The sequence below is a fragment of the Achroia grisella genome, unplaced genomic scaffold, assembly GCF_030625045.1.
Source record: "Achroia grisella isolate CSIRO2021 unplaced genomic scaffold, CSIRO_AGI_Agris_v1 utg295, whole genome shotgun sequence".
Taxonomy (NCBI): Eukaryota; Metazoa; Arthropoda; class Insecta; order Lepidoptera; family Pyralidae; genus Achroia; species Achroia grisella.
The window spans coordinates 1275115-1292524 of NW_026712783.1; the positions used below are offsets into that span (position 1 = coordinate 1275115).

Consider the following 17410-nt stretch of genomic DNA (forward strand, 5'->3'; position numbering starts at 1 on the left):
TGATAATCACACAGCGCCATCTAGTCCAAAGCAGGCAGAGCTGTTTATGGGTGCTGGACAACTGATGTAAGTACTTAGATTTTTTTTTAATATATGTATATACATAATGTGAAAACACCCAGAACAATATGTATCAGACATATTCCGGATGAGGAATCGAACCTGCGATCATTGGAAGTAAAGCGGCGTGTTCAAACGCTAGACCACAGAGGTTCTCAAGTATGAATGAACAAACGATGAAAATAATATTTCATATCTTAAACTCTCAATAATTGTGTTTTATACTTCACGAGTTTCTATAGAAAATCTAGTGCTTTAAACATTCTTTACTATATTTGTCCGTCTGTTTGTTCCGGCTAATCTCTGAAATAGCTGGACCGATTTTGACGGTACTTTTATTTGATTTTTTACGGTACCTTTTGGCAGGTAGTCTTATTACATCATAAGACTTAATCACTCACCCGTTGTCATGGAGGACTAATCTACGCTTCTTATTCTGTAATTGGACTGCCGAATCCTCTCCATACAACAGAAACAATTTACACCAGAGGCTGCTTAACAACTTAAATAGGCGAGACCGGAATATGAATACAAATGATTGTATTGTGCGGGTTTCGAACCCGGAATCAGGAATCAGTGGTAGTTAAAGCATTGAGCAAACTATTATTCAGGTTATATTGTTCGTAAAAATTACTTTTTTACATCACTACATAGTATAAAACAAAGTCGCTGTCGCTGACTGTCCGTATGCTTGAATCTTTAAATCTACGCAACGGATTTTGAAGCGAATAGTGATTCCAGAGGAACGTTTATATGTATAACACATGCACACCCGGGCGAGTAGCTAGTTAAAAATACAATAAAAACAACTAAATATCATTCGCACCATTTTATATTTCTCTTATCACATATTTATCATACATTCATCTCATATGTGCTACTTATAATTAAGGCTCGTTCCACACTATACGCTTGTACAAATGGAATCTTTCAGTGTGAAACAGGCTTACAGATAATCGAGATTGTCAACATGACAATAAAAAATACACAATTTTCAAATTGTGATTGATTCAACACGTCAGCATGGCAACATTTAATAACAATGTTACAATAACCTGTTTTGTACAATGTATTGTAAACAATTTTGTTACAAATACATCACAAGTGCCGCATTATGTAAAGCGGTTGCTAACTATTCTCATTTGCAACAGATTTCAATCTACAACTATTATGTATGAACCGTTTCAGTTGCGAAACATATGACTTAATATGTAACTGCAACTCGCAAATTATCTATACATAATTGCAAACCTATATAATCGCCAAATGGGAAGATTAGCAACGCAATTACATAACACAACTCCACTCAAATAGCGTCAAAGTTATATCAGTTTCAGAAAAGGCATGTTTCCACTAAGAATAAATCAAATATGTGTATCTAATGATATACAAGTCTGGGGTGACCACGTCTAGTGCAACCTAGTCGAATCGTCGAGAGGTAAATACCTTTATTTACCATAAAATTATTTGTATTAAAACCCGTTTTACTATAACAATCCTTTGCACTCCGTTGTCGTTGTATTTGCGACATTAAAATACTAATTTTAAATCCACTGTCGCGATTAAAAATTTATGTTTTTTTTTTAATATTATTAGTTAGAATGTTTCTTTATATATTAAGCTAAGAAATGTTTTGTTTTATTGCAACGACTCCATTCTTCCTTTACACCACAGGTATGTACTTGTACCTAATATAGTTCAGGAGTTATTGGTATCCTCTATGAGTTACTATACTGGAGTGCAAAGAAGTAATAATATACATAATACAGAAAAATCAGGATAAACATTATTATATATTATTAATAATACTTTTAGCTTCACAAAACTCCCACCCACCCCCTAACTTCAATTATTTATCCCAAATTTACTGTCATCACTACATTACAAACGTTCATGGCAATAGTTGCTCAAACACGGGATTATCATTTAATGCTATACATAGACACCTACCACAAGTACAGTGTAAATAAACTGGCTTTTAAAGAAAAAATAAATTTAATTGAGTGTCTTGTCAGTTCTCAATTGAATTCGTATTCTCAACTGGATGGTAAGGAAAAATTATTAAGACAAAAATTTTTACGTTCATATGATTTTTGATTTGATTTCCCCAATTTGCAGGGAGAATCCTAATCTTTGCACGATGAATCCAAATCCTCTCTCTCTCTCTCTCGATGAATCCTCTCTCTCTGTCTCTCTGACACTATTTGAGCGAAGGTGCAATAATTATACTGCTATTAGAACTGTCAGTTGTAATTAAAAAAAATAACTAATCTATAATTAAGTCTATGCTTTCTTGGCCGGTGGTCTGAACACTCCGACGACTACTGCGTGATCTCGCTCGTAAGGTTCTAACGTTAACTGTTCTTGTGGTTTTAACTTGTCCGCTTGTAGTTTCTTTACTTCCGACGCGAACACCGCTTCCGGTTGCGCCGTCGAGTCTATACACGATGCCTAGAACAAATATTTATGGTCAGAAGTTGCATAATAGAAAAAAAATCAATATAGTGAATATTATAACTTCAGTGAGAGAGTTCAAATTTCAACATGAAATATTTAGCATTTTTTTTTTCATCATAAGAAAGTAATAAAATTTCGTTTTGTTTTATGGAGGATTTTAATGTATTCAACTGTAGTGGTTTTTTAATGCCACGAATGGCAAACGACTCCTAGTAATATAATAAAAATAATATCCCTCAACAGTTCACACAGTGCCAACTAGTCCTAAGGTAAGCAGGGTTTGTGTTATGATGTACTAGATAACTGATATGAATACTTAAGATTTTTTTGTAAATACATACATGATATATATAGAAAACACCCAGACCGATACAAACAATCATACTCATGAACAAAAATGTTTGTACCGTATGAGGAAACAGAAGTAAAGCAGTGTGCTAATCTGCTATGGTCTAGCAGTCTGCGAGACCGTCAAAGAAATAACATGGATTATAAGAAAGAACTTGGCCTCACCTTAATTGAGATAACGAAGTGTCCGCCATTTTTGAGGAAGTGCTGCGCGTTCAGGCTCACAATCCTGGCTTGATCAGGTTGGGCCACATCCGCAAATATTGTGTCCACCATACCAACCAGCATTCTGGACAGAGACAGGCTTATTAGCAAGCTGGCAGTTAAACGGAGATAGTTGCAAATTAGTAATCGGCATCAGAGAGAGAGTTCAAAGTTATCAACATGAAATATTTAGTTAATGTTTTTCATCACTTAGTTTTTTGGCTTATGTAACTTTATGATGAGTTGACAGCTCACTTGATAGTAAGATGACTTTTAACAAAGTCTATAATGATAACATGACTTAACAAAATCTATGACGCAAAGGTTCCATAACAGATAATTTGAAATTTGTTCAATATGACTTCACTTATTTTAGTGCAGTTTAGTTTTCATAGCCAACTCTGTTTTAATAGCCACTGCTTTTCATCGATTGAAATCATTCTGAACTGATGGTATATTTGACAGATCATAAAGAGTCTGTAATAGACATACATGAATAAAGATATATTGAATTTGTGGACTGATGACCCCATTGCTAGCAATATACCATGTCAGGTTGACCTCAACGTAGTTGGCCCTGGAAACCATCGTGATAAATTCCCTGTGAATTTACAAGAAGCTAACTAACCTAACTTCGTGGTAATCTTATCATCCTCCACTGGTGCCCGACAGCATAAGCCGTTAGCGCAGGCGGGTGTATCATTCCATAATCATCCACAAAAAAAACCCGAAATTTCATCAGCTTCAAGTTCATAGATTGCACGCATGAACGTAGCCAGCCATGGACTCAGGATGGGGTGGCAGTCTAAAATATTATGTAACTAGCAAACTATACCCGCCGATTATAATAACAAATTATATAGATTTTTTTTTATACAAAACGATCACACCCTATATCACCCTGTAATTGTATGTTTTTTGTGACCTGCCCTCATACTCATCTTATCGTCCTCCACTGGTGCCCCGGCAGCGTAAACCTTTAGCGCAGGCGGTTGCACCATTCCATTATCATACATTAAAAGAATATGTATGTTAAAACAGCATTAGGAGAAATAAATCAGTTGATATAAATACCTGTATTTCAGTGGATGTCTAGCATCTTCTATTATGGGTATGATATTCGTTCTCTTCTTTGCTACATTAAGAAGATCTCTTCCAGATCTGTGTGAGAATTCTACAGCATATACTAGACCCTCCTGCAAATAAACATTAACATATATACTAATATTATAAAGATTATTTGTAAGTTTGAATCTGGGGTAATCTCCGGTACTACTCTGAGCTGATATTGCAACATCATTTTGTTGTTGGATAGCCCATTTATTAAGAAAGCTATATAACATCACGCTACGAATAATAGGAGCGGAGCAGCAATGAAAAATATTGCAAAAATGGTGAAAATATAACGCAGATGTGTTGTAACTGGCTAATCTGAAATGTATTTTTTATTCTAAATTTATAGTTATTTTACTGTACATTCTTGTTTTATATTTCGTATTCCTGTTATGGCAATAGTTAAAAAAAAAATATAAATAAATAACCCTGGACAATTAACACTGCGCCACCTAGTTCCACGGTAAGCAAAGCTCGTGTTATGAGCACTAAACAACTGATATAAATACTTGAATTTTTTTGTAAATACATACATAATATACGTAGAAAACACCCTTACCGATACAAACAATCAAACTCATGAATACAAATGTTTGCACCGTGTGAGGAATTGAACACGCGACCATAGGAAGTAAAGCGGCGTAAACCGCTAGACCACCGAGGCTATTTTATATGTCATGTTCATTTATGTACTAACTACCCAACCAGGCTTCGCACGGGTGTTCTATCTATTAAAAAAACCGCTTCAAAATCCGTTGCGTAGTTTTAAAGATTTAAGCATACTTAGGGACAGAGCGACAGCGACTTAATTTTTTTTTTATTTGACAATTCACACCGCGTCATCTAGACCCAAGTTAAGCTAGTCAAAGCTTGTGTTATGGGTCCTAGACAACTGATACAAATATATAGATAATATTTTTTTTTCGTAAATACATATTATACATAGAAAATACCCAGACCGATACAAACAATCATACTCATGAATACAAATGTTTGTGCCGTGCGAGGAATCGAACCCGCGACCATCGGTCGTAAAGCGGTATGCTAGACCGCTAGACCACCGAGGTCGTCACTATGTAATAATGAAATAATATTAATGTAAACAGTAAGATCACTTACAGGTCCAACGATATCTGACACGTGGCTTACGGTTGTACCACTAGCAGCTCCGAGGTACAGAACCCTCGACCCTGGCGGCATGTGAATAGCATCCACGCCGCCCATAATAGCTGCAGCCAACTTTGATCTGAACGGATTCCACACTCTGTATTCAATCTTCTCGCCTTCATTCTGCAAAATGGAGGCTGATTAAATAAGAGTAAAAGATTAGGGGATGAGGGGGGTGTTTTAAGAGGAACATCAGAAGTGGGTATGTGGATATAGTCTTCACGAATAGGTCTAGATTAGAGGGACCACAATCATCATATGAAGAATGTTATAAAGAGAAATCCTATCATTTCTTTTAACAAGTTCAAGACCGCATACCCACCGGTGGGTCACTCCGCAACGAAAGTTTTACACGTTGGGACCGGGTGATCACCCGTGGGCACTTTAATTGAAATAAATCTAGGGGTTAAATAATGTCTACCTCAAATTATTGTACACTAAAAACATATTTGAAAAATAATATACATTATCTATACATAATACATATAAATAAAATTGGAATCTGTTTGTAATATTGAAATACCCGTTGTTATTCATATGCATGTAGTAAACTTACATGCATATCAATATAAATACGGTACAGACACCAAAATACCATTTTTGTCTGTCTGTCTGTTTGTTCCAGCTAATCTCTGAAATGTCTAGACTGATTTTGACGGGACTTTTTTTGGCAGGTAGCTGATGTAATAAGGTGTAACTTAGGCTACTTTTATTTTAGAAAAATGAACTTAAATTCCACGCGAAGTTATGTGTACAGCTAGTTAACAATAAAAACAATACCAGTCCCTATGTGAGAAATAAGATTTTTCAATGCGGTCTTCAACGTGTTAAGTAATGACAAACAAGCTGTTCATATACATAAATGGACAAAACGTTATTATGCGACGCTCGTGATATCACTCATGCGTTACCATTACGTAGCACAAAAGGGTCATGTCTCCAAAACCTAGACACATAGCCTTACAAAGCAAGAATAGAATAGAATAGAAAATTATTCAAATAAACATTCAAGCACTTTCGAGTAGTCATTATTATTTTTTATCTACCACTCATTCGGAAAGCTCGATCACAAGAACTAGAAAGAAACTTGCGTGTTGCTCTTTTAAATAATTGTTGTAACTTTACATTTGTAAGCTGAAATGTTTAAAAACTATCAATTAGCATAAATTCATTAGAATCAAAATAATAAATACACAACCAGCCGCTTGGTTATCCATTCCTACACAAATGACTTTGTACTGGATGCTTCTAGTTTGTTCTCGATGCTTCTACTGACAGTTTAGTGATTACTTTTAAGAAATGCAGATTCACTTATTTCTTGCTTTGGATTGATGTGACATGACAGTAAATTTACAGGGAAGCATGATATCTTGATCGGTTTTTTATGTAATGCAATGGAGCACCAGTGGAGGAAAGATGAGCATAAGGTAAGGTCTGTTAGCCTATAGTGACAAAATCACCAGTTAGGGGACAGCGCAAGCCCATTGCTAGCAATCTACCATATTAGGATGACCTCGACCCGGTTCCCCTGGAAACCATCATGATAATTTCCTGGTGAATTTGCCATGATGTGCTAACTGACCTGACTTCATGTTCATCTTATCATCCTTCACTGGTGCCCCGCCAGCGTCAACCGTTAGCGCAGACGGGTGCACCATTCCATTATAATACATAAAAAAATGGCCTCATTTCTTTATTCCTCATTACTAACAAGCATGAGGGTTACCACTATTGTCGCATGATGACGTCAAGTTTATGTATATAGACAACTATAACATTTGCCATAAGGTCAGCCGGATACATAAAACTATAATGGACTACAGACCTCAACTGATATCCGTTTCTCTCCGTACACCTCTGATCCTGGTACCAGGTTCTTTGTAACCAACGCGTCCTCTTTCCCTCTTGCGATGAACACTCCGGCATGCCTGGTGAACAGATTCTTCCGTTACATGGGTACAGATGACGTTGGTAAAGTGGTGTAATGTGTTTGATCAGCGAAATATGTTGTCTTCAAGCTGTTCGCTTTCAGAAGAACGAAAGTTATTTATAATTACATCATGTAAAATTCATTTGAATCTATAACAGTATAGAGCAGTGTAGTTGACGGCCTTGGTAGTCTAGCACACCGCTGTACTTCCGATGGTCGCGGGTTCGATTGCTCGCACGGTGCAAACATTTATATTCATGAGCATGATTATTTGTATCGGTCTGGGTGTTTTATATATATATTAGGTATATTATATTAGTGTATTTCTATATATATTATTTAAAAAAATCTAAGTATTTATATCAGTTATCTAGTATCCATTACACAATCTCTCCTTACTGTGGGACTAGATGGCGCTTTGTTAATTGTCTTGGGTTATTTATATTACGCTGGTAAATATTTATAGACTAGAAATCTTTTATTCAAATAAACCTAATTTCAGGGTTTTTTTAATAGTCATAGTAATACTTCTTTTCATCTACCGCTCATTCGGAAAGCTGTCTCATCACAAGAAGAAAGAGCAAGAAATATGCAAAAGTGTCATCAAAATCCGTTCAGTAGTTTTTACGTAAAAGAGGAACAAACATCCATACTTACATACTTTCGCGTTTATAATATTATATTAAGATTAAGATAAGATATTGACGAACAATCTTCAAGTCTTCAATCAAGAAGAAAAAAGACGGTTGTTGGGTAGAAATAGTTTAATTATATATTATATAACAAATAACAAATAAAACAGATAAAAGATGAATAAGAACAACATTATATTTTTCTGTATAAAATAATAATTACATAGTATAAAATAAAGTCGTTGTCGCTGTCTGCCCCTATGTATGCTTAAATCTTTAAAACTACGCGACGGATTTTTGAAGCGGTTTTTATTTTAATACATGATTCTAGAGGAAGTTTTATATATATGTATAATACATGTACACTCGGGCGTAGCCGGGGCGAGTAGCTAGTAGATAGTAAAAACATAAATCTATACTAATATTATAAAGAGGCAATGTTTGTATGTTTGTTTGTTCGGGCTAATCTCCGGTTCTGATGATCCGATTTTAAATATACTTTCACTATTACAAAGGTATATTATTCTCGACTGCTATAGGGTATACAACATCACGCTACAACCAATAGGAGAGGACCAGCAATGAACAATGGGGCAAAAAAAACTAGTACGATTGATTCCGCTCCGTGTGCTGCGTTAGAATTTTAGAAAAGCTAAGAACCCGCGACCATCGGAAGTAGAACGGTGTGCTACACCGCTAAACCAACGAGGTCGTTTTACATGTCATGTTTATTTATGTACTAGCTACCCACCCCGGCTTCGCACGGGTGTACATGTATTATACATATAAACCTTCGCCTTTGAATCACTATCTATTAAAAAAACCGCTTCAAAATCCGTTGGGTATCTTTAGGTACAGACAGCGACAGCGACTTTGTTTTATACCATGTAATGATTACATAAAATAACATTCAACGTCTGCAAATTCGTCAATGGGGTAAACGCAGTTTCCCAATAACAATATATGAAAATTAATACATATGGTTATCACGACGGAACAGTGAAACAAAGCGGCCTAGGCTAACTGTTTCATTTCACATTACTTTACAGAATTGTCTTAAAAATATATTTTTTTCAAACTTAATCTAAATAACACATTATTTACTTATATTAATTAGCTAATTAAAGACTTCATCACATCGTAGTTTTAATATGAATATCTCACAAATCTGAATTTAAATGACTCTGTATTATTGTAAACATGTACAACACTTTTTTTTAAAAGAATACGAGCTGAGTTTCTTTTCAGTTCTTAGCTCGAAATCATTCCGAACTGACGGTACATTTGACATATCATAAGAGTCTGTAATAGACCTGAATAAAGATATTTTGAATTTGAATACAGTTTTTGATTACAGAATAATGTATTATTATTATATATACATATTACAATAATAATTAAAAAAGGGCAGAATTTCATTTCAGTTCTTATCGACTCAAACTAAAATTACTGATAAATATTACTTATCACATATGTAATAGACCTTCATCAAAAAAGATATTTTGATTTGATTGACAACTGAACAAGTTTCCCAATGAAACGAAATGAATTGAAATTATTTTCAAAATCATCGTTTCTATGATGATTTTGAAAATAAAAGTCAAAATGCGGAGTCATGCGACCAATTAACAGTGGTATAGAGTGTTCTAAAGTTGCAGCCTCGTGTATTTATTTCGATATAGCGTGTGCCCCATTTTTATCAATAATAAAACCGAATAATGTGACACTGGTTTGTAAAAATAAGCAATTCTTAATGTCAACTGTTAGGCCCGCATCGGAGAGCCGGTCTAGAACTAGTTGCAGGTTTATCATGTGAGTTTCTTGGTCCGGACCTGTGACTACTATGGTACTCGAATGAACCAGCTTCATAGGGATACCGTGCAGAATATTTTGTAAGATTTCGTGCAATTTTTCAGGTATACATGCTAATCCTGGGGGTGTACGTCGGAACGCAAACATGCCCATATGAGTGGATATGGCTGTAATATCCTGGGATTCCTCCTCAAGCAATATCTGCGTATACGCCGTAGACATATCTATTTTGGTAAAATTTTGTCCGCCCTTTAATGCCGAAATTATGGACTGCGAAGTAAGTGACGGATAGAAAGTTCGTTTAAGTTTAGGATTTATAGTTATTTTGTAATCTCCACAGATACTGATTGAATCCGACTGGTCTATAACTGTTATCGGCGTTCCATACTCGTACTTTCTTGAGGGATATATGTAGCCCTCTCGTTGTAAACGTTTCAATTCGCGTTCAACGGATGGGAGTAATGTGGACGAAACCGAGCGCGCAGGCACGTATATAGGTTCCTTATCTTTCAACTCCAATCGAATTTTTATTTTACATGTCCTTAACGCATCGGTAAACACATTGGGAAACTTGTTTTTTAAAATATTTGCAATATTTTTACGTACGTCGTTTACGTTAACTGTAGCAGTACTGTTAACAATATTCAGCCGGTTAATACTGAATTCATGAATCCAACTCCTGCCCAACAGTGGACGAATACAACATTTAATTAAATATAATTTTAATTTATATCGTGTGATGTCGTTGATTTTTGCGTTTACTAATATATAACCTTCCGGTTGTATTGCCAAACTACTGTATGGACACGTTAATTGAAGATTGTCTTTGGACACAGGATTATGAGAAAAAAAGTTTTCATAGTAATCCATATTAATTAGGGATACCTTGCTACCAGTGTCGACATAAAATGTAAGGTTTTTCTTTTCTATTTCAACGGTAACAAAGTAAGGATCGTTTTCGACAGACATGACGTGTAGGCTGCGAGAATCAACACTAGATTGGTTATTAATATTGTGTTTCTCGAGTTTCGTTTTACACACCTCTGTTACATTATCTGTAACTTGTAGGCTGCGAGAATCAACACTAGATTGGTTATTAACGTTGTGTTTCTCGATTTTCGTTTTACACACCTCTGTTACATTACCTGTAACTTGTAGGCTGCGAGAATCAACAGTAGATTGGTTATTAACATTGTGTTTCTCGAGTCTCGTTTTACACATCTCTGTTACATGACCTATATGGTTACAATTTTCACAGGCATAATTTTTATAGTAGCATTTGAATGCTGGGTGCCGTCCACCGCATCGCCAACAAATGACGCCTGACTTCTGGCGGCGTCGATCATCGGGCGGCAGCGCAATGGGATTGGCATCTACGTCTTCGAAGTCATTTCCGCCGCCATCTTTGACGTCACCACTGCTTTTGACGTTACCGCCATAGTTTCCTTTTGCAACGCCACGTTTGACGTCACCGCTGTCATTTCCTTTTGCACCGGCACCTTTGACGTTACTGCTAGTAATTACTCTAACACTGCCGCCTTGAGTGTTACCGGGGCCAATTCCAATATCGCCTTTGAGGTGACCACTGTCAGATACGTCCTCTCCGCCCTGTACCTTGCCAGGTTTGGATCTCCCTCCTCTTGTATTTATGCTGGCACTATTGTGGCTTTTTGTAGCGGTTTTTTCATCGCCGTATTCATTATTGTTACTGCTATCGGCAACGGCGCCGCCTCCGTACAGTACTCCCCACAAGCTAGTCGACCCTACGTTATTGTTGGTTCCGCTATCCTGGTCGTCCGTTCGCTGGCCAGTCTCTGCATATTTTTCAACAGCCTCCAAAGACAGAGCTAACTGCACCGCTCTCTTATATGTTATGTTCTTTTCGGAAAGTAATCGCGACCGTATACCGTCGCTGCAAAGACCCGAAACGAACTGATCTCGAAGATTTTCCTCGAGCGTCGACTCAAAGTTACAGGTTGCAGCGAGACGTTTCAAGTTATGCAAATATTCAGACAACGGCTCGCCTGCCAATTGTCGTCTCGATCTGAAGGCGTGTCTCTCTGTTAGCACGGATCGTTCGGGTTCGAGATAGTCTCCAACTATTTTTATTAGCTCGTTGAACGTTTTGTCTTCGGGGTTCCCTGGTGAGCACAGTTCGCACATAAGATTGTAGGTGGGCGCGCCAACTAACGTTATTAAGGTCGGTACTTTTAGATTTTCTTTTATTTCGTTACACAGCAAAAAGTTTTTGACACGTCTCACATACGAATTCCATTGCTTCGATTCCAAATTGTAGGGTTCTATATCACCCAAAGGCATCGTTGTTACAATCACTGCACAATTCTATTTGGGAAACAAGTAATTCTATTAAAACTATTGATTTCTTTTGTTCTAATTGATAACACAACCTGTCGTCTATGTATGTTTGTGATATATATCTATATATATGTATGATACAGCGCTCGCTCTATATCTCACCACAATTGCTTATCTTGTGATACGGCTGATAATAATACAATCTTTATCCTGTTATTAATCACCCGACTTCGCATGAGTATATACTTAATTTCGTTTATTTTATTATAGACGAATATGAGCCGATGAATACGCCTGCGCTAATGGGACATCTTTGGAGAATGATAGCATAAGGATACCGTCAAGTCATAATTACATCTTCGCTAATTCACCAAGAATTTATCACAAATGGTTTTCAGGGCAGACCACGAGGAAGAGACGAATTATCATGAAACCATAGTGTTTTTCGTTCTAAAATGCTATTGTTGGCATTTTTTTTTTTTTAAACCTAGACAATTAACACAGCGCCATCTAGTTCCATGGTAAGCAAAGCTTATTATGTTATGAGTATTAGACAACTTATATACTACTCAGATATTTTTTTGTAAATACATACATAATATACATAGAAAACACCCAGACCGTTACAAACAATCAAATAAAAGGTCACATCTTAGTCCTCTCGAATGGCAACACATTGTATCGCCTGTGTAACACGCTTCATGTACATAGGTGATTACCACTTACCATCAGGCGAGCCGCTTGTTTGCCATTCAAATTACATAGAAAGAAGTACAAACCTGTGTGGTTCAATGATGACCTGCTTCCCGCCCTTGAAGCCTCCTCTCTTTGGTGGTCCTCCACGGCCCCGACCTGAGCAATTACAAGCACTATAATAACAGTTTCAAAACAGCTCAGTGATCTGTCTGTCTGTTTGTAATCAGTAGTGGGTATGTGGTATCATAGTCTTCACGAATAGGTCTAGATTAGAGGGACCATGTTGTCATCATATATGATCTAATATACAAAATTCTCGTATCACAGTGTTACTTGCCATAGTTCTCCAAAATTTTTGTTGTCACTGAACAACTAGGTACAGCGAGGTCAAAATGATGCTATTGAGGGTTCCAATTGAAACTATCATTCAATAGGGATGATAGGGAGTTTTTTTATTAAAAAATACTAACAGGGAGGTCATTAAAACCAAAACATCTTAATAGCGCCATCTAGTTTGCACAGGGTGAAATAAATTACTTACATTTTAACTATTTTAAATAGTAACAATTTTCCAAAACAAAAAGTTTAACCGATTTGGATTTGAAAAGGGTTGTGTGAAAGACAATATTATAAAAATAATACAAAGATGTTAAAAAATTGTATTAAGAAATCTCCACACACAATAGAAATGTGTTTAACCAGATTGTTTCCCAACGTTTTTAGCACCAGGTCAGACTTAGCATTTCCAAACTTCTCATACCCCCCAATGTAACATATAACATTAAAAAATTGAATTGTTCAAAGAAGTTATAAAATTGGTTTTACGAAGAAATCATTAGGAAATTGTTAATGAAACAATAAGTCAATATTCAAAACATGAATAATTATAACTCACATTCCATACAATTTTAATAGAGTCCATTTACGAATTGCCCTCCTCAACAATCAAATTGCCCCACTTTGGGGCGTGTAAATTGTTATTGCTAAACCTAACAATTACATACATTATATATCTTATTATTAATATTATAAATGCGAAAGTTTGTACGGATGGATGTTTGTTACGCTTTCACGCAAAAACTTTAACGGAATTTGATGTAACTTTATAGTAAGCTTCATCATTCATCAGAATAATATAGGCTATAATTTCATGCTAGTGAAACCGCGGGCACAGCTAGTTAATAATAAGTCCAATAGTTTAGTATTTTATCCGGGACAGATAAGGTGATATGAATTTTTTATATATTAAGATTAGATAAACCAGTAGGTTCTGAAGATAATATGAAATATCTTAAATAATACGTATTTAAAATACTGTATAGATTACTTACCACCTCCACCTCGGCCTCCAAATCCTCGTCCGCCGCCACCGCCCCGCTTCTCGAACTTCCCGCCGCCGGCTCCCCCCCGGCCGCCCCCGAAGCCCCCGCGGCCTCCTCCCCCCCGACCGCCACCGCCCCCACCCCCGCCGCGTCCGCCACGGAAGCCCCCTCGACCTCCGCCGCCTCCACGTGGACCGTTAAACTCTGATGACAAGGGGAAGGGAATTGTTAGTAATGTGGACTAATAACCTCATTGTTAGCAATGTACCATCAGGTTGACTACACGGTTCCCCCGGAAACTATAACAGATTCCTGGTGAATTTGTCACGATGTGCTAACTGACTTGACCTCATGTTCATCTTGGCATACTCCACTGGTGCCCCAACAGCGTATACCGGTCACAGATCGAATCACACTTTAAAAAAAACTGATGACAGTCTATAAAATAAGCTTCTTATACTATATAGCTGATTACATAGCCAGCTGATGGTAAACGATAACCGTCATATACATATATGAAAAGTAGTTGACGATAGGACATAGTATACTTTCTGTATGAATATAAATAAATTCAAAACATCTGTTAAATCATTTTTACTAATACTAAATACATACATTAATTAAAATTGCATTTATCTTTACATACATTTTCATACCTATTTATAAAATGGTCTTAATTTTAACGTTTTATTTTCTTTAGTAATCTTTACGCTCTCTCGTGTGTGGTGGCCCCACTGAAAATCAGCGCTGTGGTATATATATACTGCAGTATAAATGCTGAGTGGGAGTCACATTCAGCGTTACTAGTATGTTTTAGCTTTTAGCTTTTAAATTGTATAGTATATAAGATAGATAGCATCTAAGAATACTGTAATGCTGAATAAATGTCTTTATTATTATTATTATTATTATTATTATTATTTCTCATTAAACAGTTACTTGAATGACGAGAGTGCATTACAATAGTTGTTCATGCACGAGAATTTTATATATAAATTAACATAGTAAATAGTCTCTTTTAAAAAAAAAATATTCAATTGAGTTTCTTGGCAGTTCTTCTCAATTGAATCTGTTTACTGAACTTGATGGTAGGAAAAAAATATTATACCATATGAATAAATTATTTTCTAATTTGAATTAAATATAATTGTTTGTGATAGAAAATATATTTTATAATATGTACATTATTGTTAAATTATAATCAGCTATCACTAAGCTCGACAATATATTATGTTTTACAGCTCTGGTAGGTGTGTTTGAGCCCAACGTTTTAGTGATAAGTGTCCACTTAGTATATCAATATGTAATAGAAATAATCTTTATTAAATAAGTAAGAGGCATGCAATAATCAACATAGAAACCGCTAGGCACTCATTGTAAAATCAGAAAATATTGTCAGAGCTATGAATTTCAAATTTTTCTACAAAAACATTATTGTCATTAACAAATTCTTCAATTTTATATGCTGTTTTACAAAGGAAGTGTATTATACGACATCTTAATCTTTTTTCAGGCAGATTTAAAACAGAATTTGGTAGTTTGTTGTAAAACCTTACATTACCATAAAATGAATTACTAACTTTAATGTATATCTCTCAATTTAAAAAATATATTTATATAGGAGCAGAAACGGGGAGTAGTATTCATATACCCTATGAGGTTAAGCTCCACATGGTTCATTCATGGTTCAACCTAAGTCATGAAGGTATAGCATATTTATGTTGCTACTTTTGTTTTATATTGTACTAGTGACCCAGCGTTGCACCAATGTATTACAAATCTTTTAATATCTCAGGTTGTTCTGTATTAAACACACATGTATTATACATATAAATTTTGCCTGTATTAACCTTTCGAATGTCTGTTGTTTATCGCAGCGATTGAAAGTGAAGAGGCAGTATAGGCGCACCAGCTGTATTTTTCAAAAATGTTTCAATCTTATTTCGTTTCAAATAAGGACTAAATTGGTTAAAAAGAAGTTTTTTGCACAGATCTGCGTCAAAAAATTCAAAGGGTTAAAATCTGTTCTGTAATTAAAGATACATAGGCGAACAGAAAATGGTGGACAGTTCAATTTATACTGTCTAAACATGCTTTTGTAAATGTGCCATTTTACTATGTATATTATAAATATTTGATCTCGATATTGCTTTGTTCCTTCTGGTTACCATTTTTATTTAATGAAACATGCTTGCATCCATGTCCACCTGATGGTAAATGGTAACCATGGTGGACTGCCAACCCAAGCAACTACTTACAGTGCCACAATGACAGAAAACTAAGAAACTTTTACTAAAAGCAATAATTACATTTAAAAATATATTGTATGTTAATGTAATATAAAAATATATTATGGATTATACATATAACTATGGTTGCATATGTATGTATACATAAGATTCGAAGCACCTCTCCTTTTACAAAGTTAATTTTGATAATGCACCGCCCACATGAATCTCTGTTGGGCCTATGGTTCACAGGGAGAAAATGTCTCAACGTGCACATGGCGGAACAAACACTTTTGTTTATTAGTTTTAATATACAAAAGCAGACTCATTTTTGTTCCTCTTTAACATCTCGTTCATGCATTATTAACAGAATTTAAGAATAACATTATTAAATTCGACATTAACAAATATGATAAATAGAGTAACAATTGACTCAATATAAATTTTCACTGATATTTACTCATTACCAGTATTGAAATTCACTAAGCTTTTACAAAGACCTAAGTTTAAACAATTATTTATAATTAATTAAGCCTTTAAAATAATTTAAAAGCTTTAAACCACTCATACATTGGAGATTATAACCTAAAATATAACACGTGAGAGAAATTACCATGTGCGTGATATTTTACAAATTGGTGGCGTCTATTATTTAATTTTGATTATTTACTTATAAAAACTAAGGTTAATAGTAAATCAGAAATGTAAATACAGTAAAAACTGTGTTTAATAACCACGCGGTGACAATGTGTAAGTCGTGTATGAATATATATGAAAGTAGACAAAATACTCACCAGGTTTACCCATTATAATTCAAAAAAATACCTAATAGAAGGTGTAAAATTATTAATTTCACTATTCACTATCTAAATACAAAAATATATTTTAATTTCTTCATAAGCCGCGCAGAGCGACGGCAACGCGGTGGTTTCGGCGGAAATGAGGCCATTTTATAAATGAAGTTAAATAATGAATTGTGATTGGTGGTGCGCTCAACTGTGTTGCCAACAGTTACATAAAGTTACCGCGAGAATAATATAAGCTGCCACATCTTAAACAAAATAGATAAAGTATGTCATTGTAATATTGTGGTAATATCGAGATAAAAATAAATTCGAATTGTTT

At 35.3% G+C, this 17410-nt stretch overlaps 1 protein-coding gene across 1 annotated transcript; it reads right to left on the minus strand.

The window, feature by feature from the left end:
- Positions 1–874: 874 nt before the first annotated feature.
- LOC131843311 (rRNA 2'-O-methyltransferase fibrillarin) lies at positions 875–17238 on the minus strand. Its single transcript, XM_059191935.1, has 8 exons — positions 17080–17238; positions 14067–14261; positions 12819–12891; positions 7175–7277; positions 5302–5472; positions 4144–4265; positions 3031–3154; positions 875–2511 (listed from the first exon to the last, which is right to left on the minus strand). Exons 1-8 carry the CDS (start codon positions 17090–17092, stop codon positions 2344–2346), a joined length of 969 nt encoding a protein of 322 aa, XP_059047918.1. The 5' UTR covers positions 17093–17238; the 3' UTR covers positions 875–2343.
- Between the last annotated feature and the right edge of the window lie 172 nt (positions 17239–17410).